The sequence below is a fragment of the Mytilus californianus genome, unplaced genomic scaffold (genome assembly GCF_021869535.1).
Source record: "Mytilus californianus isolate M0D057914Y unplaced genomic scaffold, xbMytCali1.0.p SCAF_15, whole genome shotgun sequence".
In the NCBI taxonomy this organism is placed as follows: domain Eukaryota; kingdom Metazoa; phylum Mollusca; class Bivalvia; order Mytilida; family Mytilidae; genus Mytilus; species Mytilus californianus.
In genome coordinates, this window is record NW_026262637.1 from 29117440 (window position 1) to 29145417 (window position 27978).

The 27978-nt window shown below is 31.7% G+C and overlaps 1 protein-coding gene across 11 annotated transcripts in view; it reads right to left on the reverse strand.

Annotated features, from left to right (window-relative positions):
• LOC127725826 (anoctamin-4-like) overlaps positions 1-27978 on the reverse strand; it is an 89051-nt gene that overhangs the window by 27466 nt on the left and 33607 nt on the right. For 9 of the 11 annotated variants that reach the window (XM_052233131.1, XM_052233130.1, XM_052233136.1 and 6 more), the window contains 5 exons: positions 20198-20362; positions 19100-19198; positions 12744-12886; positions 3944-4059; positions 1318-1373 (listed from right to left, as the gene is read on the reverse strand). In XM_052233131.1, the coding sequence (XP_052089091.1) occupies positions 1318-1373; positions 3944-4059; positions 12744-12886; positions 19100-19198; positions 20198-20362 (579 nt within the window). Of the gene's footprint in view, positions 1-1317; positions 1374-3943; positions 4060-12743; positions 12887-19099; positions 19199-20197; positions 20363-23508; positions 23572-26848; positions 26971-27978 lie in introns of those variants that run through there. The other 2 variants (XM_052233139.1, XM_052233140.1) reach the window with 2 other exon arrangements.

Genomic DNA, 27978 nt, shown 5'->3' on the forward strand with positions numbered 1-27978 from the left:
TTTAATCAAATAATTAACTCTTACAGTCCTTTAACTAAAACTTATCTTCCCATTTGATATCAGTACAAGACGGATAATTTTATAATGAATTGAACAGGTTCATAAGACATAAGACATACAATTACACAAATTTCTTTCCATAATGAATTTCTAGATTAACAAACTTCTTAAAGGAGAAATATTAACACTGAAAGACAAAGTCTCCATTCTTCTTAAGTTTGTATGTATGAAATCAGGAGACTGATCACTTGTCATAGACTCAACAGTACAAATGTATACAATTTTAAAACAATTTGTTTTTTTAATAAACTGTTAACACAGAGATCTATATGTCTCGCCTATTTGTTATTTTGATAATGCAAATGTTGAAATTAAAATAGCAATACTTTAACATGTAAGTTATGCAAATATTCAAAGTCAATGAACCATGACTGAAGGTATAGGGCTAAAAAAATCTCCATGGAAATGAGATGTGCCAATGCTAATATAACTGCAAACCAAATACCATGGACTTTTCATAAGTTGTTCCCTACAAACCTAAACACAAACATTAACTTGTAAACTATGTAAAAGTTTTAAAGTCAATGAACCATAATTAGGAGGTGGGATTATATAATCTCCATGGCAATGAGATATGTCAATGCCTATACAACTGCATACCAAATATCAATGATCGACCACTAGTGGTTCCCCATAAACTGACCTAATCACAAACTAATACATTTAAACTAAGCAAAGTTTCAAAGTCAATAGACCTTGACTGAGGGGGCGGGCCAAATAATCTCCATGGTAATGAGATGTACCAATGCTAATACAACTGCATACCAAATATCATTGACCTACCACTAGTGGTTCACCATGAACTAGACCTAATCATCAACTAATACATTGTTGATGCCGCCGACACAGCCAATGCGGGACACAGCATACCTATGTCTCACTTTTTGGCACTGTCAAGGCGAGACAATAATTAGTGTCCCCTTCCCTATTTTCACTTATTTGTACAGCACACTGTAACTTATAAGTTAAACAATAATATAACCAGACATGATTTGGGCTAGAAATTAAATTATCAGAAATAGATCTGAACAAGAAGATATCTTTGTATCTTTAACAAATGTCAGAGGAATCATTTTCTATTAGTTCTAAATTATATGAGTTCAGTAATTTTGACAAAATGAAAAATCATTAAAAAACTGTAATAAGTTAATAATAACTGACAACAGTCTTTGCATATAGCAGCTTGTTTCATCGAGTTTTTGTGAAAAATTAATGCCTAAACCTTTGACGATGATGTATCAACTGAGATTGACTTACATCATGGAGAGGAAAGGCAGCTGTGTAAGATCCATTATTCACCATATTTGACACTCCTGAAAATATAATAATAAATGTTACGTATTATTATAACAATAGCATCTTTTTTAGATCCTACTAAATAGGTATGATAATGAATGATGCTTTCATTTTCAGAAAAAAAGTTCTTCGCTGCCGAATACAATTTTCCATTTTTCCCCCATTGTATTAGAACCTGCTAAGGTGAATAAATCATATTCTCTTATGGTTGTGACCTGTTATCTATTTCTTGTATGAAGAGATATTTCTCATATCACACTGCAGGGAGTGTGATATGAAAACTGAGTTAATTTGAGTGACTTATCCAGCATTATGAGACGTAATTTTCATTGGCTATTTGTTAGGTCATCGGCTTGTTATTTAAGTTAAATAGAAATTATCTCACTGAAGTCTCGTTCATCATTATGTTGAAATCAAGTAACTCAAGTTGATATCAAACGATATCCAATTTTCACTCATTATGAAACCTATAATTATACTTTCCCTTTATTGTCATCTTTTCAAATATACAATATGCCTTCAATACCAGGCACAATATAAGCTATTAAACATGGATGGTGACTTAAAATCCAAATTTGAGTCATATATACACTAATGATTAGCAATCGTCAATTTTCTGTCAAAGAACTCTGTGGATCCTCTGACAAAATGTAATTTGTTTCTCAGAATTGATTCAGAAATAAATACAAGGAGTGTTAAAAGGCAATTTTATTGATGCCAAAAAATGATTATTTTTTTTCTAATCTATTACTTTAAAACAACTATTAACCTATTAAAACTATATATAACCATTATTATTTACTTAAAGTGTCTTCTGAGCTACTTTTTTTAACACAAAAAATAAATTTCTTCTTAGTGTTCTTGGGTATCAGAAAGCAAACAAGACAAAAAGTTTGAATGTATGCAATATGAACAGATTAGAAATGCACAATGCATCTAAATAAACAAAGGGGAAAACAGTGAAAATGTCTTCTATATTAAGACATAAAAGAGAAGGAGAAATATTTGAAGTAATAACACAATATACAAGATCATCACTATATGGTACATATTTGTTTTCTCCTTATAACAGTATTATTATATAAAATGCAAGTACTCTGAGTGATGTATATTCAGGATCATCAATACATATTAATTATAATGGCATCATCCCCTTATTTCCATCATTTATAATGGGAAAAGAGGCATCATACATATTTTCTATGCCATCAAAAAAGACATATAGGCCAAATAAAACTGAAGACACATCAGTCCATTCTTTCAAATATATTTTTTTTCCTTTCAAGACATATAAACTATGCAAAACATCCAAAGTCAATGAACCATGACTTAAGGTGCAGGACCAAATAATCTCCATGGAAATGAGAAATGCCAATGCTTATAAAACTGCATACTGAATACCATTGACTTATCATAAGGGGTTCCCTTAACACTAACCTAAACACAATAACTTGTAAATAATGTAAAAAGTTTCAAAGTCAATGAACCTTGATAGGAGGTGGGACCAAATAATCTCCATGGAAAAGAAGACTTGCGAATGCTAATAATATCATTGACTTAACATTAGGGGTTGTCTTAAACTGATCTAATCACAAACTTTAACAAGTAAAGTATGCAAAACATTCAAGGTCAATAGACCATGACTCATGGGCTGAAGCCAAATGATCTCCATTGAAATGAGATGTTCCAATGCTTATGCATCTGCATATGTCGGAAAGAGCATAATTAAGTCTTGATTTTTGACTCCGTTAAGGCAGATAAAAAATTGGCATCATTTAAACAATACAATATAACAAGAAAAACAATTTTTCCCAAATAAACCACACCCATCCATTCTCCCTAGTTCGCCTTAGTGTGATAGAGAACCCACTCTTTAATTTATTTGGCCTAATCATATTTCCTCATAACAACATGCAGAGAATGTAGTAACAATAGAAAATTCACATTTTAGTTGTAATTACCTAGACCTTCAATACCTAAATAATTTACACAATAAAGTTACAATTGTCCATAAACAAGTATAAAATCAAAGTTATCTAAATTTAGCACTTTATAATATACAACATGCCTCTCAAAACTCTCTTCAAAACCACTTTATTTTAGTAATATATCATTAACAGGCTATTATTTGAACTTGGAATTATTTTTAATTATGGAATTTGCATAATTTCATGTGTTTGAAATTTTTGATAAATTCCATGTCTATGAAGTATTATTATGTTTTGAGCGGTGCATAACACTTTCTATACAATGTATTTTGTATAGATAGTGTTGTGCGCGGCACAGTACATTCTATTGAAAATGTGCTATCTTCTTTGTAATAGAAAGTGTTGTACGCAGCAAGGAACATTATAATACAGAATAAACATGGAATTCATTAAAAATTTCAAGCACAAGAAATAATGTAAATTCCATAATTAAACAAATACTTTAAAATACATGTAACAAAAATTTAAAAAATATTAAAATACACACAAGATCATAAAGATGAACCTTGTTTTAACTGAACATAATCCTTTATATCCTTAATATATAAATTTGGGATATAATTTTCATAAAGTTTTGTCAGAACTATGAGAAAACCTACCAATCCTCTTCTTGCCTTTCTTGTCATGTTCAAACCATGTTCTGGCTAAAATCTCATATACAATTTTACTTCTCTGAGCATTGGTGAAGAATGTGTCCTTATCCTTTATTATAAATCTGTAAAATTTAATAAATCTTATATTATAATTCTGAGCTTTAAGCAAAGAAGTTAGATCAAAAATTTAAATTTTCTACTGCCGTTGTGAAATATAATGTATCTTGGAATAAAATTTTATCAATCTACTTTATGACTTAGCATTAGAAATACAATCATGTTTTTATACTCTCTTACAAAGTGTAAAAAATTAATCATAAAAAAATTTGAAGCTACAAATATATACATTTTTATGAATTTGATGAATGATTGAAAGACCATCAAAATTTAACCATTTCATGCACATTGACATTCTATAGGTTAAGTACTGTGGATTCATTTATTTTTATACTCTGTACCATAATTATGTATAACTGACAAATTAAACTTTCATGAATACCTGTTTTCATTGTTTTAACTCAAGCTATATATTCAGATCAGTGAAAGTTTTGTATCTTGTTGATTATGACAATTTCTTTACCAACTTTTCCCATGAATTAAACAAAAATTGGAATCACAAAGATTAATAAAATGAACCCACAATAGTATGTAACACAAATATATACCCAAACAACAAGAAATTATTGAATAATGGCAATTTTGTTTTTGATGCTGACTTTCATCAGCAAGAATATCTTGCAAACCTGTTAAGCTGGACTGATATCAGACCTGATGAAGTCAATATAAAAATGCCATTATCTTTTTATCAGCAATTTGTCTTAACAGTATATTTCTTGTGTGCCTCTTGTGGCCAAACATGTTCTGATGCATGAATGATGTTGCATGCATTTCATTGATATATTGAAGCAGATACTCATGAAAAACATGATGTTGCTGCATTGCTACATGACGACATTGCCAAATATTTTTTTAGTTTCAAGTCCTGTCCCTGATCTAAATAAATATAAGGCAGTAGTACCAAAGAGAAAATGAACAAATTGCAGATAACCTGCAATACCAGCTCTAGCAAAATTATTGTAAGCCAACAAATGTTTTCCATTCAATCAAAACATCAGCACTAAAATCAAGTTTTCAAACATTCTGATAGCCAACAATTCAATCTACTTATTCACAGCACAAATACATGTGGAATTTAGCTAACATAAAGAAGTGTGCATTTTTCTAAAAACTGAACATTCAAATTACATAACATTCATGCAGTTAGAACATAATTTCTGTTGACAACTAAGATACTGCCTGTATAGATCTTTTATAACAGGTTTTTACTTGACTCTTGAGTTCCATTTTGAACCAAATTTAATACTCTCGTTTCAGTTTTGCAACTCCTTTCACAAAAAAATCGCAGTTACTGTGGATTCATTTATTTTCGTGGGTATCAATTTTCGTGGATCAAGGAAAACTTACATGTTCGTGGATATTTGATTTCGTGGTTAATGTACCGGTAAGTGTCGAACTTGTCTAGGTCATCCTTTTTTTCTATTTTGTGTAACTCTATCTTCTATAGTTTTTGCTCCTAACATAAAAAAAATGGTAAAAATCATCATGTATGATGAAAGAAATTGACTGACAGGTTCTGAAATGTTGATCTATGTTTAGATCTTGTCTTGTTGTGTCACTTTAGCTGTTATAATTTTTTCTTAATCTCATTTAGTTTTCAACAAAAATGCAAAATGGGATAATATCATCAATAAAGGGCAATAATTCGTAAAAGAAGTCAACTGACAATTTCTGCCATTTGAATTATTTGTAGATCTTGTTCTGCTTATCATTTTTGATATTCAAAGTTTCCATCTATCTATTATAGTTTTCAAGATAACAGGCGAATGAAAAATATTGGTAAGAAATCGCCATTGAAGAGAAATAACTCCTTCTACAGTTAACATTTCGAATGTTTCTGCTTTTGTCAGAATTTTGTCTCTCTCTAAAGGTTTTCAAAACAATCTACAAAACATGCATTCTACCAAAATCATTTAATTTTCCTAGTGGTTGCAGAGGAGATGATTTTTGTAAAATATGGACAACGACGTCGGATACCAAGTGATGGCAAAAGCTCACACTGGCCACTGAGCCAGGTTAGACCAATTTAAGTCACTTACTGAAGCATGCTGTTATTGATAGATTTGATTAGATTCTGCTTGTAGTTCAAATACATGGGTGTAAATGCAACAGTTTACAAAATAAGGTCTTTCATCAGCATTAATACTAATAATTACCGGTAATCAGGAATAAACAATTGTTTTTTTCTAGGTATATATATCACATTCATATTGATAGGGGTTTGAGGGATCCATTCTTATGAAGTTGACTATACAGATACAACGGTTTTAATCAAACAATACCATCTGTTAGAATATTTTTACTGTAACAGTTCTTAGTAACCATCTGAATAAGTCTAAAAATGCATAACATACACTTCCTCATTCCATAAAATATTCTACTGAATGCATAGCATGCTAATTTTACATAGAAAAAGCAAAAAGCTTACAGCCCTCTGTCCAATCAGGATGAACAATACAGTAAATAATAGGAAAGATAAAAATGGAAAAGTGTTAGATGATTGTATGAAAACATCATTACTAAAACAAATGCTTATAAACATGTACTTAGTGGTGTTCAAGTGTGAGCAAAGAGCATAGATAAATCAATATGTGTAAAGGAATTTAAGTGTGCCTACAATAACAAAAATCATAAACTCCAAGAAAGAAGCCTGTATCACTTATCTGGAATCTAAAGTTTCATTTCTCCAAGCATCCATAGCTAAAGTCTAACATACATTTTTGACAAAAAATAGACCTATAGCCGTATTCATGAAAATCTTTAAAGGGAAAGTCCGCGATTTTTTACTTATCATCTAAATATGTTCATCTTAACATAAAAAACTCATTCACAAAGTTTTAAATTTATATTCTTTCTAATAACGGAGAAAATCAAGTATTTGTAACTTTTTTGGTTGACCTACGTCACTGGGTTGTGACGTTTTAACCCGATTTGTTGAATCATGGGAAAAAATAAAATCTGTTAAAGTCTTAATTGCTTTATCAGAATTTTACGTAATTAAAAGCGCATAGATGACGGTTGGTCGTAGTTAATAACCACAATACAAGAATGAAAGAAAATGAATATGTGTGTACTGTTTTGTATTGATTGAATAAAACTTCCTATATGAAGTTATCTAAATATAAATATTTTCGAATTAATTTCATAAATTATTGAGATTTTTTCATAAAATATCTATAGAACATTTTTACTGATATTGAACTGAAAATATTTTAAGTTTTATTTACCGTTATAACTTTGATAACCATTTCAATGCAAAATATTTGTGAACAGAGTGTGTCTATTATTTTGTAAAGTCATTGTTTATTTCTCGATTTGAGGAGAATTCGTTTGAACTTTACCTTGCAGCAATTTAGCCTCAGGCGTACACAGGTGTGAATTCAAGCGTACACAGGAGTGTATATTGTCATTTTGAATGGATTAACAGAAAGAGTATAGCGTGTTTAATATGCCCAGATGAAATACCCGATGACAATAGAGAAACAATAATTAAATTGTATAAATTAATTGAAAATTAACATTCAACTTTTTAATTCCGGAATTGTTACAATATTAAAATGGAACAATTTTCGGTTACGTTCTATGCAATTAGCATAAAGTTAAGATATGAAGTTAAAAGAATAGTACTTTTAATCTTAAAAATTAAATGTTATATTTCCCAATTAATAATCATGACACATCTGTTTAATTTACTTTACCGGAATTCTTTAACTTGTATTTAAATCTGGCGATGTTTAAATGCTAACAAACGTAAAACTATCGCAATTTTAAAGTTTCAAGTTAATTGAAAAAATACAACAGCACAACATGCATGATTTTTTTAATTTTCTTATTAACATTTCATTCTTACATAATTAAATTCATTTGACAATCACTTGCACAAATTATTTGTGAAAAGAATACCAATTATCGTTTATTTCATTAAGCAATATACATACATTATAAATCTAAGCTAATACATTAATTTGTTTGAGGATTATTTTTAGGATAGCCGTCATTAATCCAAATTAGTAATACAGTTGTTGTAATTAAAGACATATCTTAGTAATGTATTACTGATATTGACGATTTTAGGACAGTTCGTCCTAACCTCGTTGTTCTTGAAACAATCTTTACTAGTATACTTGTAAGTTTCCTGACGTATAAGCGCTATTAAGGATGAGCTCCAGAGATAGCAGACTAGTAGCGTTTTTGTTTGTTGGGGAAGGAGAGGCCATGCAACCACTTGTACAGATAAACAAGCTTATGTTGTCAACACTATCAGAAAGAGTTCCCATCGTCGGATGGGGTATATGAAGGTTCCAAGAATGAACTATTGACATGTCTGACTCTGAACAGTTAGTAAACGGATTTAACAATGATCTATAGACATCGACGCTTGTTCTTGATATTTGAAACTGCATGCATATATACCTTTATGAGAGTGATTATTTATCTTATGCCTGACGAAAACTGAATGCCTGCATGGTTATATCTTGCCATACGTTTGTATTGGTTTGGTGGGTGTTCACTCAAAATCGTAATTCAAAAATTGTGTTTGTGAGATGTAGATTTACTTCAATACCGAATTTCGTCTATATATTTCACAAGTGTATACCACGGAGAAGATCTGAAGGTATATTACTCCCATTTTGTTTGGGTGTGAACCATCGATGTTTACCGCAATATTTAATGAATAAGATGATGATGGTAGATAGAACTATGAGCGTCATGTGGCAAATATTACATGCATGTCGGACCATGAGTTGTCAATCTGTATGAAAAGATTTCCAATACAACCATATTGAGTAGGAATTTTTACATGCTTTACTCTCGTACTAGTATTACAGGGTTCTTGTGTCGTTTAACTCAGACACACATCTTTTACTTTAAGATGTATGAACGGTTCTAAATATATATATATATATATATCTTAAATATAACAATAATCAAATGCCTATAGGCAATCACTAAAATGGTATGAAGTTTTTATACAGATTTATTCTTATTTACACAATCATTAACAAACTAAATAAATTTAACAAAATAACACCGTGACACTACGATATAACAAATGGGATACTAATTATTTTTAACCATGCTATGCAGAAACCTAACAATCAAGCAGGAACATATATATTAATATACTGTTCCCAGCATCAAGTTAGTGCACGTGAATAGCAATTAGGAACACGATGTGTGATTTTGTATAACTAAAAATATCAAAGCGAGCAATAACTTAATTTGTCAAGCAAACATTTTTTTTCACTATGCCTCTCTTTATCTCCGCTCCTTTACAATAACTATTTCGCTTTTTGTCGATCATTCTCTATATTGTTCTCTATTCGGTAATTTTTTTTCACTATGCCACTCTATCTCCGCTCCTTTTTCCCCTGTCGTTCTTATCCTTATAAAGATAGGGACATTAGACATAGAAGGGGCTCTCTTATCTTCAATGAATTAATATTGATAGTGACTATAAGTGCTGCATTACTATAAATATCTGCATGTTTGCCAATCAACAAAAGCTTGTATTTGCGTGAAGAATTTTTTTCTTTCAAAAATATGGTCCAGAATCATGACAAAACAATATTCATTTCACAAAAATGTTCAAAGGTCATGTTTATAATTTTTTTAAAACTTATTATCAGCAAAAATAGTGGATAATATTATTATCAGAACATCATTCATTAAAAGGTGGAATTATAATTTCAAACACACACAAGCTAAACAACGTTAGACACAAATATATGGTTCAATAAATGTTACCTGTGCACAGCGGGTACCTCAATAAAGAGGCCATGCATGAACCTGTATTATATAATTGTGTAATACGAATTTTTAGTTGACAGGATGTCACTGGAATACCCAGGGACGTGTATCTAATATACGTCCCTGGAATACCTACCTGAATGTGTCGCTCTGACACGACATCTATCAATAATTCTGACATACCTATTATCAATTCGGGAGGAAGCCAAAATATATATATAATAAGATAACGTAAATAAAATTTAAAAAGTAAAAAAACCTATAAAATTTTCACCGAACATTCCAGATAGAGTCACACATTTAACTGTAAAGCTAAGTGTCTTTATAAGTGACCGTTCCGAATTGATCCCGTATCAATTTGATATAATTTAAAGATTAGTTAAAAAAAAACACTTTTAATAAAAAAAATTGAGATGTCCGATATTTCGATATTTACATATCTATAACCTGGGAACATTATACTATATCAACATATTATGTCCCAGCTTAAACCCCTTCCTAACATTGCTCCTTGTCAATAGCCGTTAAATATCATAATTAAAAAAATGTTTTTCTATATCGTATAACTTTATTAATTGAAAAATTATCTCGTCTTAATACGGAACTATTCTTTATACAAATCAATGCACTTTATATAAAAGAGGCATACTAATGAATCTTCTGTAAATCAGTGATTGTTACAAGAACACTGCATTTGTCTTTCTTATAATTAAAACTGTTATTCCTCATCAAATCTATATTTTTTTTTATTCAACGAAATCTTATCATATAAGGATTTGATAACTATAGCTATCAGAACTGCTAGGTTAATTTGTTATTAAAAAAGGATAATTACCATCGAATCTCCCTCGAAACAATATTCTTCAAAATGGTCTTCACACACCAACTTGTGCTTGCTATAGATGCAACTATTTGCTGTTAGTTTAAGGTTGTACAACCATGTCTGATACAATTCTTTCTTTTTTGTGGGATTGGGAAAACTATGTAGACTTTTGTCATAAATTTGTCTGACAGAACAACCTTACTCTTGACAAGACATTTTGACACTGAATAACCGTCTACGGTAATCCCCAATTGATGATGGGAGTTTTTAACGCACGGTCGGTAAATCCCCGATTCTTTTTGTTCTTTGTGGTTTATAGATATCACGTGACTTTTTAGATCGAACATGCCGACAAGATGGCGATATGTCGAGAACTGATAGTGAATTTCAAAAATCGATTTTGATCTCTTTACATAGAGAATAAAAGTTTTTTATTTATGAACATGTTGTTTTTTATGCTTAAAGAACAAAATATCAATTTTTCATTTTTTTGCGGAGTTTCCCTTTAAATGGAGTTGCCAAATATCTGAAGCAGTTTTCACCGTGTTTTTAATTACACCTTTAGAAATACTAACATCTGATCAATTAATTTCAGATACTTATCATATAAACAGTAACCTATTACTTAGTATAGAGTAAGTATGTGGCTGAAATCCATAGTGTAGCCTTTAAAAAAACATGAGACTGACGCCAAGTTATGTCTTTTGGATCAGAGGAGTTACAGAAATTTACTTGTGCATGAATTCTAACTTATAACCAAGCTAATTGATTGCATACAGGTAACATTTTTACAATACCTAAATTTGACTGCAGGTCCCATTTAGCAATTTGAAAAAATAAACTGTTAACACAGAGATATGTCTCGCCTATTTGTTATTTTGATAATGCAAATGTTGAAATTAAAATAGCAATACTTTAACAAGTAAGTTATGCAAATATTCAAAGTCAATGAACCATGACTGAAGGTACAGGGCTAAACAATCTCCATAGAAATGAGATGTGCCAATGCTAATACAACTGCATACCAAATAAAATTGACTTTTCATAAGTCGTTCCCTTTAAACAAACCTAAACACAAACATTTTAGCATAGTACTTGTAAACTATGTACAGGTTTCAAAGTCAATGAACCATGATGAGGGAGCGGGGCTATAGAATCTCCATGGAAATGAAACTTGCAAACCAAATATCATTGACTTAACATTAGTGGTTCATCTTAAACTGACCTAATCACAAACTAATACATGTAAACTAAGCAAAAGTTTCAAAGTCAATAGACCATGACTGAGGGGTAAGGACCAAATATTCTCCATGTAAATGAGATGTGCTAATGTTTATACAATGTGCTAATGTTTATACAATTGCATACCAATTATCCTAATCACAAACTAATACATATAAACTAAGCAAAAGTTTCAAAATCAATAGACCATGACTGAGGGGGGCATGGCCAAATAATCTCCATGGAAATGAGATATGCCAATGCTTATACAACTGCATACCAAATATCATTGACCTACCACTAGTGGTTCCCCTGAAACTAACCTAATCACAAACTAATACATGTAAACTAAGCAAAGTTTCAAAGTCAATAGACCATGACTGAGAGGGTTAGGGCCAAATAATCTTCATGTTAATGAGATGTTCCAATGCTAATACAACTGCATACCGAATATCATTGACCTACCACTAGTGGTTCACCATAAACTACACCTAATCACAAACTAATACATTGTTGACACCGCCGCCGATGGGGGAAAAAGCATTCCTATGTCTCGCTTTTTGACTCCATCAAGGCGAGACAAAAACTGCTATTCAACAGTATTAATTATATAATGCATTTGTACTTATTTAAAGTCTGAATCTTTCGAAATTTCTATTTTTAGTTTATGAACTTTATATACTATTGACCTATTTTAATAAACAATATCAATGCTGCAGTAGTTAAATCTATTAGCTATTTATTTTCATTTCTAGTATGATATGTGTTTAAAGATTAGTTTGAAAAATCAAATATGAAATATAAACAAAGTGCAAAGAACAAATGTATGACAAAGTTGTGAAAAAGAAAATGTATATATTGAAATAACAAAATCAGTTGTGAGTACAAACTTACTGATCAACTCGTTCTCTGTTGAAAGGAGCTGTGAAGTAGTTAGGTTCATCCTGTATAATATCTTTACTCAGTTCAAATGGAGATGGTAAATATGAGAAGCAATGCTCCAAAAACCCTGTCAATTCCTCGTCCATATCATTTTCCTGTAATGAGGAAAGTTATTCAAGTCAATCAAATGATATGTAAATTCATTTCTTTAATGAGTTGTAAAGTAGAGGAGAAAAATATAAAGCGTTTTCTTATATGCATAACCTTTAGTTATTCCTCTCTGTTATGCCATTGCTGTGGTTTGGTATTTTACAGTTTGTTGACTCAACTAAAGCAACATTAGAAAAATGTGAAAAAATGCATTATATGATGTGAAAATGAAGATTTCACTGTTACTTTAAATACAATTCAATTAGGACTGACGCATCATATAGCTTCAGTTTTCACTATTTTAAGAATTTAATGTAATATAGTCATGCTATTTGATTTTTTTAAAATTTCTTTTATATTACAATTTTATCAAAGATGGTGTCTGTGATATGGGATAGCATTTTTTTCATTTCATATTAGGTATATGCTGAATAATTGTGGGTCAGGTTTTCACACAAATGAATCTCTACAATCTCCACTTTCAATGTTAAAACCCTACTGTACCACTTAGCTACAGCACAAATCATATGTAAAACCCTACGGTACCACAAAGCTACAGCACAAATCATTTGTTAAACCCTACGATACCACTAAGCTACAGCACAAATCATATGTAAAACCCTACGGTACCACAAAGCTACAGCACAAATCATTTGTAAAACCCTACGATACCACAAAGCTACAGCACAAATCATATGTAAAACCCTACGATACCACAAAGCTACAGCACAAATCATATGTAAAACCCTACGGTACCACAAAGCTACAGCACAAATCATTTGTAAAACCCTACGATACCACAAGGCTACAGCACAAATCATATGTTAAACCCTACGGTACCACAAAGCTACAGCACAAATCATATGTAAAACCCTACGGTACCACAAAGCTACAGCACAAATCATTTGTAAAACCCTACGATACCACAAAGCTACAGCACAAATCATATGTAAAACCCTACGATACCACAAAGCTACAGCACAAATCATATGTAAAACCCTACGGTACCACAAAGCTACAGCACAAATCATTTGTAAAACCCTACGATACCACAAGGCTACAGCACAAATCATATGTTAAACCCTACGGTACCACAAAGCTACAGCACAAATCATATGTAAAACCCTACGGTACCACAAAGCTACAGCACAAATCATTTGTAAAACCCTACGATACCGCAAAGCTACAGCACAAATCATATGTTAAACCCTACGATACCACAAAGCTACAGCACAAATCATATGTAAAACCCAACGATACCACAAAGCTACAGCACAAATCATATGTAAAACCCTACGGTACCACAAAGCTACAGCACAAATCATTTGTAAAACCCTACGATACCACAAAGCTACAGCACAAATCATATGTAAAACCCTACGGTACCACAAAGCTACAGCACAAATCATATGTTAAACCCTACAGTACCACAAAGCTACAGCACAAATCATATGTAAAACCCTACGATACCACAAAGCTACAGCACAAATCATATGTTAAACCCTACGGTACCACAAAGCTACAGCACAAATCATATGTAAAACCCAACGATACCACAAAGCTACAGCACAAATCATATGTAAAACCCTACGGTACCACAAAGCTACAGCACAAATCATTTGTAAAACCCTACGATACCACTAAGCTACATCACAAATCATATGTAAAACCCTACGGTACCACAAAGCTACAGCACAAATCATATGTAAAACCCTACGGTACCACAAAGCTACAGCACAAATCATTTGTAAAACCCTACGATACCACAAAGCTACAGCTCAAATCATATGTAAAACCCTACGATACCACAAAGCTACAGCACAAATCATATGTAAAACCCTACGGTACCACAAAGCTACAGCACAAATCATATGTAAAACCCTACGATACCACAAAGCTACAGCACAAATCATATGTTAAACCCTACGGTACCACAAAGCTACAGCACAAATCATATGTAAAACCCTACGGTACCACAAAGCTACAGCACAAATCATATGTAAAACCCTACGGTACCACAAAGCTACAGCACAAATCATATGTTAAACCCTACGGTACCACAAAGCTACAGCACAAATCATTTGTAAAACCCTACGATACCACAAAGCTACAGCTCAAATCATATGTAAAACCCTACGATACCACAAAGCTACAGCACAAATCATATGTAAAACCCTACGGTACCACAAAGCTACAGCACAAATCATATGTAAAACCCTACGATACCACAAAGCTACAGCACAAATCATATGTTAAACCCTACGGTACCACAAAGCTACAGCACAAATCATATGTAAAACCCTACGGTACCACAAAGCTACAGCACAAATCATATGTAAAACCCTACGGTACCACAAAGCTACAGCACAAATCATATGTTAAACCCTACGATACCACTAAGCTACAGCACAAATCATATGTAAAACCCTACGATACCACAAAGCTACAGCACAAATCATATGTAAAACCCTACGGTACCACAAAGCTACAGCACAAATCTTTTCTTTTTGTTGTAGATAAGATTCTTTGATAAAATTGTAATAAGATGTATATAACCTCATTTAAATTAGAATGAAGCATTCTTAACATCATTGTATGTTTGTTTGTTGGTGTTCAACATCATTGTATGTTTGTTTGTTGGTGTTCAACATCATTGTATGTTTGTTTGTTGGAGTTCAACATCATTGTATGTTTGTTTGTTGGTGTTCAACATCATTGTATGTTTGTTTGTTGGTGTTCAACATCATTGTATGTTTGTTTGTTGGTGTTCAACATCATTGTATGTTTGTTTGTTGGTGTTCAACATCATTGTATGTTTGTTTGTTGGAGTTCAACATCATTGTATGTTTGTTTGTTGGTGTTCAACATCATTGTATGTTTGTTTGTTGGTGTTCAACATCATTGTATGTTTGTTTGTTGGAGTTCAACATCATTGTATGTTTGTTTGTTGGTGTTTAACATCATTTCTATGTTTGTTTGTTGGAGTTCAACATCATTGTATGATTGTTTGTTGGTGTTCAACATCATTGTATGTTTGTTTGTTGGTGTTCAACATCATTGTATGTTTGTTTGTTGGAGTTCAACATCATTGTATGTTTGTTTGTTGGTGTTTAACATCATTTCTATGTTTGTTTGTTGGAGTTCAACATCATTGTATGTTTGTTTGGTGGTGTTCAACATCATTTCTATATTTGTTTGTTGGTGTTTAACTTTCAGTGACTTTGGCTATATCATAGAGGCCAATTTTTTTATTCGTTGATATAGCATGAAAGAAGGGTGTTCACGAAGGGCTAGAATTGGCCCTAAGATTTTGATGTTTTTTTAATGACACCAAAATACTACACATTTCACATAGAAATACTTGTGACAATACTATTAAGACAAAAATACATTTTTTTTGGCACCTTCCTTTAAAATTTATGAAGCTATGACCCCTTAAATAAACATTATTTGTATTTCAACGTCAATTTTGGTAAATTTTTCCATAATTTTAATTGTTTTTGGCATAATTAACCTTGGCCTCCATCCACGATCCAAAAAGTTTTTATATTGATGAATTCTATATAAAAGTTGGAATCTTTTGGTTACAAAACATTTTGGATCGTAGGTGGCGGCCAAGGATTTCCTAAAGCTTTTTAACAGTCTTCACGTTTAACCACAAGTCCTACGGCATTGGCTTGTAAATTTGCTTTCGGGCTTGTTAAGTTCTTCTCTACAAGCCAACAGAATCCAACTAAAATTTTCAAAAAATTGAGCTTCTGGCTTGTGGACTCAAAAGTTAAGCGTGAAGGCTGCTTTTAGGTCTGAAAATTGCACAAAATCATCATATTTTGACAAAATTTCCAATATGGGCTTACTTTGGAGAATATAATGTACTTTTATGAAAAGAACTGATTTATTTAGCATTAAGGCTTTTCAAATAGACCCATTTACGAACCAAATTGTGACCTTTTTGGCGTTTTATGATAAAGTTGATATTTTAGGCCATATTGTGCCATAAGTGAACCTTGTCCTTTCCCTGTGAGAACAACTGACTTGCAATCCTTTGTTTGTATTAACGCTTGCTCAAGCATTGTAATAAAGATTGACATTTGCAAACAATATAAAATAGCCAGAGTTAAACCTGTATACATTATACTTAAATTTGATTGGATATTATCCTGGAGCTTAGGAACACCCAATTGTACATGTAAACATTACAAGGCAATGTTTGTAAGGTTTAACTCCACCCAATCTATATTGTTTGCAGATGTCAATCTTAATTGCAATGCTTGAGCAAGTTTATACAAACAAAGCAAGCAAGTCAACCAAAGTCTTAATCTACAAGCATTAGGAAATTAGCTCTAAATCTGAGTCAAACACACACTTGCCACATGCTGGGTTTGAACTCATAACCACATAGCCCTAATATCTATGTAAATGGTGCATACCTAACAAAAGTATGAAATGGAGATTGTGATGTGACTCAGAATGAGTTCTGAGCTGTGGAACCAGAACTCCAATGGTCCTTAGGATATTTTCTGACAGGACCAATGAGCTACAGTTACATAGCTAGATGAGTGCCATGCAAGATGAAAACATTACAAGAAAGGTACCAGACATGGATGTGCATATATGTGTTATGAAATAGAACAGGAAAGAGCCTGGTATAAGTCATGATGTATTTCTGACTGTGTAATTGTGTATGTGTTTTTTTAGACTACTGGATACCATATATTGGTTAGTCTGACTACCAAAGCTCTTACAATTTCTGGTAACTGTAAAATATTGAGAATTTAAAGAATATGACCATTGGTACAGAGCTGATAAATCTATCAACCCATACTGTGCTTTATGGAAACACCAATAGCGGGAATGTTCTGGATGACATGTAATATTAAAATGCAATGTATCTATTTTATCAACTGAACATATAATTGTTAGGGTGTCAGCCTATTACTATATTATGCAATAATTTTAATCATTTAAAAACATAATTTTTTATTAGAATCATAATACTGTAAACTACTTATTTTTGCAAGCGATTTATTTTTCACTACTTTAACTAGTAGAAAAATAACATGAATATAAATAGTTTAGAAAATATGATCTTCTTTTTATATGAACACCCAATTTAAGACATAATTACAAAAGTAAATTGCTGTGACACCTTCTGAAAAAGTCTTGACAGGATTAAAGGTATCCACAAAATAAGATGATCTACAGAATGTAGAATAGTGATTTACTGTAGACTTGGTACTATTTATGCTTGTACACCTTAATTATACTGATGAAAAAGACCTACAATTCTGTCTAAAGTCTAATATTTCATAAGGAAAAACAAATTTCAATGTTTCTGATTATTGGAACTACACTCTTATAACACATCAGAGTCAAATTGTTTTATTAGCTTTGGTTTATTAAAATAAACGAAGAATGTGTCTGAGGACACTAATGCTCCCACTCAAGTTTTTTAATTTTCCAAGTTTAAAAGGGGCATAACTCTAGAACGGTAAATGACTAACAACCCAAATTCGAACTCTGTCTGCTAGTTTTAGTTCTTCGCATTAAGTACGAGTTTCATAAAATTTGGATGAGTAAAACTTAAGTTACAGTGTGGTAACAAAAATATGTTCAATTTTACAAGTAATAAAGGGGCATAACTCTAGAACCTTAAATGACTCACTGCCCAAATTTGAACTCTTGTCTGTAAGTTTTGGTTCTTAGCATTCATTAAGAGTTTCAAAATTTTTTTAATTCTGAGTGCAGAAACTAAAAAATTTGCAATTTTCCATGTTATAAAGGGGGAAAACTCTAGAACAGTAAGTGACTCACTGCCAAAATTCGAACTCTGTGAGTTTTGGTTCTTAGCATTCGTATGAGTTTCATAAAATTTGCATGAGGCAAACTTAATTTAGTGTACATAAACGAAAATTGGACTGAAGGACAGAAAGACGGATGAAAGGACAGATGGACGGACAAGAGTAACACTTTCAAAATGAGCCTACGACAGGGTCATGAAAATGTCCAACCTGTCAAAATCTAAATTTTTGTTACTGTTATAACTTTAGGCATGAAATATTCAAATTTCCAACAAGAATTTGATGATAAAACAGTGTTTGTCTTTTTATGTCTTTTTTCGTTTTGCTGAATGAAAATATTTAGAAGGACAGTTATCAACTAAGGAAATATATTTGGAAAGATATATAATACATATAAGATCATATAAGATATATTACCATCAAAGGCATCTTCATGTTGGTTATTTCAGCATACTTAGCCAGAATCTCCCATGGACAATGGACCTTTATAAAACTTGTCTTCTTGTTTATGGAATTCTGTACATAAAATATAACTATTACATTTTGTACTGATAAAACATACTAAGAAGTTGCACACACTAGTTATATAAAAATAAGGACGTGGTATACTTGCCAACAGGACAACTATCCACCGTATATTTATTTAAGGATTCGAATAGAAGGCCCGAGAACACAGTTATTTCGTAGTGCATTTCTTTTAGACAATAAATTCAAATTAAAAAAATCGCACCTGCTCTATCTCAAAAAGATTTTTACAGTGTAGTGTACTACTATTGATACAAATAATATCAAAATTCTAGAAACTTCTACCAGCTCTAACTCAAAATATTGACAATTCTGTGTTAAGGGGGGCTAAAATTCAGTTTGACAGCTTCCGACATTCTAATTTTTGACCTTTTTTAACTGGACCAAATCACTACTTGACATAAAGATTCAGCACCCAAATTTTTTTAACATGTAATTTCATCCCCTAACTTAATATTTCATGCATAAAATATCAAGAAATAAATTGGGAAAGTGTATCAAAAAAAAATGCAAGTTATACACTGTTCACACTAGGGACTATATTCGTAGACAACGAAAACCAAAGGACGATAACTGTGTCCTTGGACCAGAATACTTTGATCATCCAAGACCATTAAAATCTTTACTTCATTACTAATGAGTAAAAACATCTACATAAATTTTCAAATGAATCTTTTTCTTAAAATAGAATAAAAATCTAGACAAAATTTAATGAATTAAACAGAAATAATTGAAAATATGACATCAACACTGCACCCCTAAATTGACAAAGAAATAACCACAAGGTAAAAAATAAACAAATTGTTAATCTGTTTACATGCATTCACTTTAATTCTTTTAAGTTGTCACAAAGTTTAATAAAATATTATGTTTTCTTCACTCAATTAAATGAGGTTACCTCAGGCATATTTAACTAATATCTTTATTTCATCTCAAGTTAAGAAGTTTATATCATGTGTGTGTGTGAATGTGTACATGTGAAAAGGTCACCTCTTTTTCTTCAAATTCAAGAATAAGTCCTTCCTCCTGGAGGTTGTCTTGGAACTGTTGCCGCCTTTCCTTCTTTTTTTCATCTTGTTCATCTTCATAAGCAAGGATATAATCTATTTTACTCTTCTTGTCCCGAAAGTATAGTGTGGCTATCTCATTTATAACCTGCAAAATAAATGTCTTGTGAGTATATAGTGATTCTAATACTATTAACTAATATTTCAATTTTTATGCTGTTTCAAAGGAAAAAGTTTCTTAATTTCAGTAAAAACTATTTGATGCTTTATCCTTATGAAATTTAATAAAATATGTCTTAAAACCAAAGAAAAGAGAAATTTCTACAGTGATCAGAACATTATACCAGATGTCATTCCATAGAAGATTTATTGTTTCTCTGTTCTTCCGACACAGTTGTAATTGTATTACATTGTTTAAGGTAATCACATTGACATAGTTATATATTACATTATTTTATAAGAATATCACACCGGGTTTCTTAAGGCTGACAGAAACAAATACATGACTATAGATGCAAATGCAAACTTGAATATTCATACAACATTTACACAGCAACAACATGAAGACAATTACTTAGGGATGTATATACATTGGGGGCAGGGAGTGAAGTCAAAGCAAAGAAAGGAGCATGTGCATCAATTGCCTGTAAAAGTTTGAAATGAAATATGTAAATCAACATCTTTTGGCAAGTTTTATCATAAAGTGGGATAAAACAACCCTCATAGGTCTTCAACCAGGCTAAATTTAGTACCCCAGACACAAGAGTTATTACCATCATAACTGAAGAAAACTATTAGTTTAGAAAAAAATTAATATAGTGCATGCCCTAAAAGGCTTTAAGCAAGGATAGACATGGCAAGACCCTCATGCATAGTCAAAGTCGTTAAACACACCCTAGTAGAAGTTGGAACATATTTTTGCATAGAAAATATCCAATGCAAGGTTGAATATTGAAATGATAGCTGCTATGATAACAGTGATTTTATATTTTTTTTAAATATTTATTTGGGTAAAACTGCCTTTTATCCTTCTAAGTTTAAATTTCAGACAAAAAGTTGCTACTCTTTAAATAATTTTTGTTATACAAAGCATATGTAATAAATACAACCAGCAGCAACCCATCTTTTTGATTTAACTTTGATATATATATATATCTTAATTTCAAATCTTTGTACTTGTCTCTGAAAAAATTTACATGTGTAATATTAAGATATACATGTATATCCCATCTTTTATGGTAATATTCTTTACAAAAGCACAAAAATGTCGTCTGCATTCACCTCAAAAGGTACATGTAACCAAACCTTTAAACAGACTAATTCAGAAGGGATATAGTTATGATACTGTTGTCAGGTCATTATCCCATTACTATAAAAGCATGCAAAGCAAACCTTTGATCAACTTGCTTGCTATGTTTGTTTGGATGTTTGAAAACAACAGGTAGGTAGCCTATTTCAGTCTGTTTACTATATACTGGAATTTGATTGGACAAGAAACATTAACTTCATTTAAATGTTAAGTTTCACACGGTATGTCAGTTTTTATTGTCCAATCAATATGATACCAGTATATATGAAACAGACTGAAACTCCGCCTACCCTTTTGTTTACAAACATCCAAGCAAACATAGCAAGCAAGTCATCAAAGGTTTGCTTTGCATGCTTTTATAGAAAAGCTGTAAAGATGGCATTTTTTGGAATTAATATTGATTAACTCATAGGGTCTTTGCATAGGAAATAAACACATTTATTCTAAAACCAGTTGTTGGCTTGATATGGGTTTTGTTCCTTCTCGTATATTTTATGAAGGTATGACACTAAACCCCTAACGAATGGGATTGTGCTTGATTTTCAAATGATGAAGACATAATCTTTCAATCAGTTTAATTAAGGTCTAGAGCTGGCTAGTAGTCCTTTGTTAAATTATGTTGATCATTGTCATTTTGCTTAGTTTCTTCTGTTACCTATTCTAACATCGGACTCAAGACTTCTTTTTAACTGAGTTTTACTGTGCGTATTGCTGTGTGTTTGTTTATTCTACATTGGCTAGAGGTATAGGGGAAGGGTTGAGATCTCACAAAACATGTTTAACCCCACCAAATTTTAGTGCCTGTCCCAAGTCAGTAGTCTTGTATGTTTTTTTAATTTTGGTTCATTTATATGTTTCGGAGTTTAGTGTGACGTCCATTTTCTCTGAACCAGTATACATTTTTGTTTAGGGGCCAGCTGAAACCTGCCTCCGGGTGTGGGATTTTCTCGCTGTGTTGAAGACCCATTGGTGGCTTTGAGCTATTTTCTGCACTTTGGTTGAGTTGTTGTCTCTTAGACACATTCCCTGTTTCCATTCTCAATTTTATAAGTAACATTTATTTTTCATAGACTAGTGCCAGTGATTTTAGGCAGTAAAACATATTCCTCAAAGAGCCTGTGAAAACAGCATAGAAAAGAAATAAAATTTTGTCCTATTAAAACAGATGCCCTTTCTACATAGATTCTAGTGAGAAATGTCTATCTTGACTTAAACAAAAGATAGTATTATTTCATTAATATATCATGCTCTCATTTAGATATTACAGAACTCATTCATTTACATATTAACATAAGCCATAAAAAGAATGGATACCCCAAAACAAACACATAGGTCACTCCAGAAATATTTGAAAAATGTGACAATGAAAGAGTACAAGATGACATTTACTTTGTATGAACTCTATAGATCAGTAAGGTGTGGGGGATAAAGCAAACTTGTATCATTTCAAAATTACCTTGTAATACAATGTTATGTATAATGCATGTAAGTGCAGAAATGTGTAAAAAGAATAGCCTCATGCAATGTAACTTAAATGGAACATAGTAAATATATGTTACGTCTAAATGCATACTTGGGAACCTGCAGTATTAGAAGCAAATGTGAAGTAATTTATAAACTCTTTTTCTTCTTCTTATTATTCATTTTCCATCAAATGCAAAAAAAAGGTCTGCTTTACAACAATAGAATTCATTCAAAAGAATTATTTTTGATAATCCAAAGAATGATGATATTGGTCTGAGTAGAATATCAACCATAACACATCTATATTTAGCTACCAAGCTTTTCATAAGGATGTATAAAACTTGATAGTAGTAGTAATACTTCCTGAAAAAAATCCTTCAGAAAAACTATTTCCTGTCATCTGTTTCTTTATCATCACTAAAACTGTGTTTATTATTGAATCTTAAAGATTGTTTTAATAATCAAACTTTTAAAAAAATTAAAATTTTCAAATGAGTGCATTTCAAAAGTCTTAAACCTACCTTTTGTTCTAATTTTTCTAGATGATAAGAATCATTTTGAGTTTTCATCCTCTTCTATCAGAAGCAGGTTTTTTAATTCAAACTCAAAAGCACACGCACATGCATCAGATAATTATTCCAAAATAACAGAAATGGTCCATCCTTATTTGGAAATCATTTTTGTATGTTGTATTCCATAAAATAAATAAATATCATTTTTCAATTTTCTCTAAACTTCATTAAATGTTCATCACAGTCAACACAATCCATATATATTTAATGAAACTTCAAATACCTTGTCCTTCAGTGACATTTACAAATGAAATTAGAAATGAAAACTAAATGATATTTGCGGACTAGTTACAGAAGTTAAGTAGATTACAAGGGTGTATTCCATGTTAGGACATAATTACTTCATAAAGATAAGAGTATAACTTACAAGTTCAAATTTACTTTGGTTTATTTCCTGTTGTCAGAATAATGAGAACTGGACAATACAATTGCAAAGTCTTAAAAGAGCTCCATTTCTTGAAAATTTGTCTACCATTTGAAGTATTGTTTTAAAGTAGGTTTTTGTTTACAATTTTATATATTCTGTTGTTGGGGCCACTTTATATATATCCAGATGTTGGCACCTTTCTATGTATTCAATATTTTGAATTTTTTGGAGCATTTTATGTATCGTTTTATTGGCACCATTTTTTATATCCTGTTGCTGCTATAATTTATATGTACATGCACTATCTTGGGACATTTCAAGAATTCTGATATAGTTGAACCATTTGAAGTTTTTTTCTTTTTTTAATAGATTCTGTTAAAGGGATTTTTATAAAATCTAATGTTAGGATTTATTCATTCTTTTCCTAGACCATTTTATGCATTCTAATGTAAATGCCAAATCACATTCTCAACAATTGTTTTCTAAGTTGCTTTATTTTTAGACTGATGAAGTAAATCTACACAACCAACTAAGAAATTTTGTTCATTTAAAAATGTTCTTATTTTAAAGAACAGTTGATTGAATAGTCATTGCTGTTTGCTCAATGTCTGGCAGCAAATTTATCATGCAGATTCAGCACAAGTAAATTCATTTGGTGATTTTGTAACACAGCTATTGATATTTACATTATAATGCTTCAGTAACTACCATGAAAAATTTGCTCCTCTTCATCAATTAATGTCTAATTTAGACAAATTAAAATATTCCATATAAAAATAAGAAAATGTGGTATGATTGCCAATAAGACAACTCTCCACAAGAGACCAAATGACACAGAAATTAACAACTATAGGTCACCGTATGGCCTTCAACAATGAATAAAACCCATACAACATAGTCAGCTATAAAAGGCCCTGAAATGACAAATGTAAAACAATTCAAACGAGAAAACTAACAGCCTAATTTATGTACAAAATAATGAACGAAAAACAAATATGATACACATCAACAAACAACAACCACTGAATTACAGGCTACTGACTTGGGACAGGCACATACAGAATGTGGCGGAGGTTAAACATGTTAGCGGGCACCCAACCCTCCCCCTAACATAGGACAGTGGTGTAACAGTACAACATATGAACAAACTATAAAAATCAGTTGAAAGGGCTTAACTCATCAGATCGATACAAAGCACAATAAAATGCTCCGCTGGGCGCTTTATACGACCGCAGAGGTCGAACCCTGAACAGTTGGGGCAAGTATGGACACAACATTCAAACTTGATACAGCACTGAATTTGGATTGTGATTAAATATTTGACACAGCATAGGTTTCTGACACAGAATGAATGTGGTCTAAGAACTTGAAATTTTTTAATTTACCTATTCAAACCATATCATTATTATTTGCTTTTATATATAAATCAGAAATAACCAATTTAAAATTTAAAATCCCCCCCCCCCCCAAATTTTATAAACCCCTTTATGATTCATTACCCCCAAACCTAATCCCAGCCTTCCCTTTGTGGTATGGTACCTTGCAGTACAATTTCAGAGAGATCCATACACTTGAACACAAGTTTACTTGTTTTTTTGCCCCTTTTTTGCCCCAAATTCCAAAACGTTTAGGACAATTACCCCCAAACTCAATTCCAGCTTTCCCTTTGTGATATGGAACCTTGTAGTACAATTTCATAAAGATCCATACACTTACACACAAGTTATTGTCTTGAAACTAGAAAAATGCTTGTTTTTTGTCCCTTTTTGGCCCCTAATTCCTAAAATTTTGAGGCAATTACCCCCAAAATCAATCCCAGCCTTTCCTTTGTGGTATTGTACCTTGCAGTACAGTTTCAGAGAGATCCATACACTTGAACACAAGTTATTGTCTGGAAACTAGAAAAATGCTTATTTTTGGCCCCTTATTCCTAAACTTTTTGGGCAATTACCCCCAAACTCAATTCCAGCTTTCCCTATGTGATATGGAACCTTGTAGTACAATTTCAGAAAGATCCATACACTAACACACAAGTTATTGTCATGAAACTAGAAAAATGCTTGTTTTTTGCCCCTTTTTTGGCCCCTAATTCCTAAAATTTTGAGGCAATTACCCCCAATATCAATCCCAGCATTCCCTTTTTGATAGGGAACCTTGTGGTATAATGTCAGAGAGATCCATACACTAACACACAAGTTATGTCTGGAAGTTACAAAAATGCTTATATTTGGCCCCTTTTTCCTTAACTGATGGTACCATAACCCCCAAAATCAATCCCAACCTTCCTTTTGTGATATTGAACCTTATGGTAAAATTTCATAGAGATCCATTCACTTAAACTAAAGTTAGAGTGCGAAAACCATTGTGTCTTCGGACGACGCCAACGATGCCAACGTCATTCCAATATGACCTTAAAATTTTTTTGCGGTCGTATAAAAACAAGTAACAAAAACACAGAGTGGACGTGACAGGGTACTTACTACATCCCCACAACAGTCTTGTTAAGAAGGCAATAATAATATGTGATTATCAAATATGACCACCTGTGTAGGCTTTTTTGAGACTTCAATGCTGTTCCAACATGAACTGTGAACATATAAATCTTACTTAGAATTATTTGCCAATTTCAAGAAAAACTGATAAACACATATAAGGTTTTGGTTATAAAATCCTTCTAGCTATGGTCCAGTTGAGAAAAATACTGAAATTGGTTCTACTGATATACTGTAGGTTACCTCGATCCCAGTTTTCATGGGATCTTTCCATCTTTTCTTACATTAATTTCATCAGATTTGATCAATTACATAATTAAAGTACATAGGAAACTTAATAACCATATTACCATATACTTAAAGAATCATAAAGCTTTAAACAAATTTTTTTTTTTAACACAATTAATTCTTTCCATTGAAAATCACAAACCTTCTCATTGTGACAATCATTTTTTTCGTAAAATTGTAAAAATTCCTCCATTTTTTGTAAAGGATGTTGATCCAATGATACATAACCGAGGATATGATTTAAGGGTTATTTATATACATGTTAAATCATAGTTATACATGTACTGTGTTAAAAACTACTAGTTACGTATCAACTAAAGATAAAAAAAAAATTAAAATTCATTTTGTAATTATAAGTGAAACCTTTTCCCATTTTCTCTCTCTGTTTTTTAGATCAGCATTTATTACAAAGTTCTGATGGGTTACTAGCTTGAATGATTTTTGGTCTTTTTTATGCATTTAATCAAAGAAAGCCCTCTGATGGTTTTTTCTCAGTTTCTTATATCTTGGTTTGTATATTCAAAATTGATTTTGCAAGATTTGAACATCATTAAACTGCTATTGCAAATTAAGCCATCTGTATCAGAGCTTAAAAATAATTGCTGTTTTAAGTACAGAGGTTCAGGAAATAGGAATGAACAAAAATATGGAACTGGATTTCAAATTGTGTGGGTAAGGTTCCTTTGAGAGACCTGAGAAGCTGATGTGAAAAGACTCTTCAGGATACCGAATTTATGAAAAATTTATAGTAATCTGATATGGTAACCTGAAAACTAAAGCACTTAAGTGAAAATGTTGGCCTAAATTGGGCTGCTTTCTGCATTTTGGTCGGGTTGTTGTCTCTTTGACACAAAGTAAGCCTCCACTTCCTGCCAACACTAATACCATCTTTTTCACAAACCAAAATGTTTTACTAGTACAAATGTAATAAAATTACAAAAGAAGGTAACAGATGCCATCTTTAAACCCTGAATCAAAAGAGTAACGGATGTCATCTTTAAACCCTGAATCAAAAGAGGCACCAAACAAATTATGTTATCCCTTATTCCTGATTTAGTCAAAGTAACCTTCTTTAATTCTGACTCTTTTAATTCTTCATTTTCAAATACATAGAATAAAGAGACCTAATAAAACATTAAATTTGGAGAGTTTTCATTCTCTTGGAAAGAGTACAAACAGTCCTACCTTGGTAAATGGTATATATGTGCTCATTATTAAACTGTGTATATAAGTACAGTTGTTTGTATGTACACAGGAAATTACTGTTTCCTT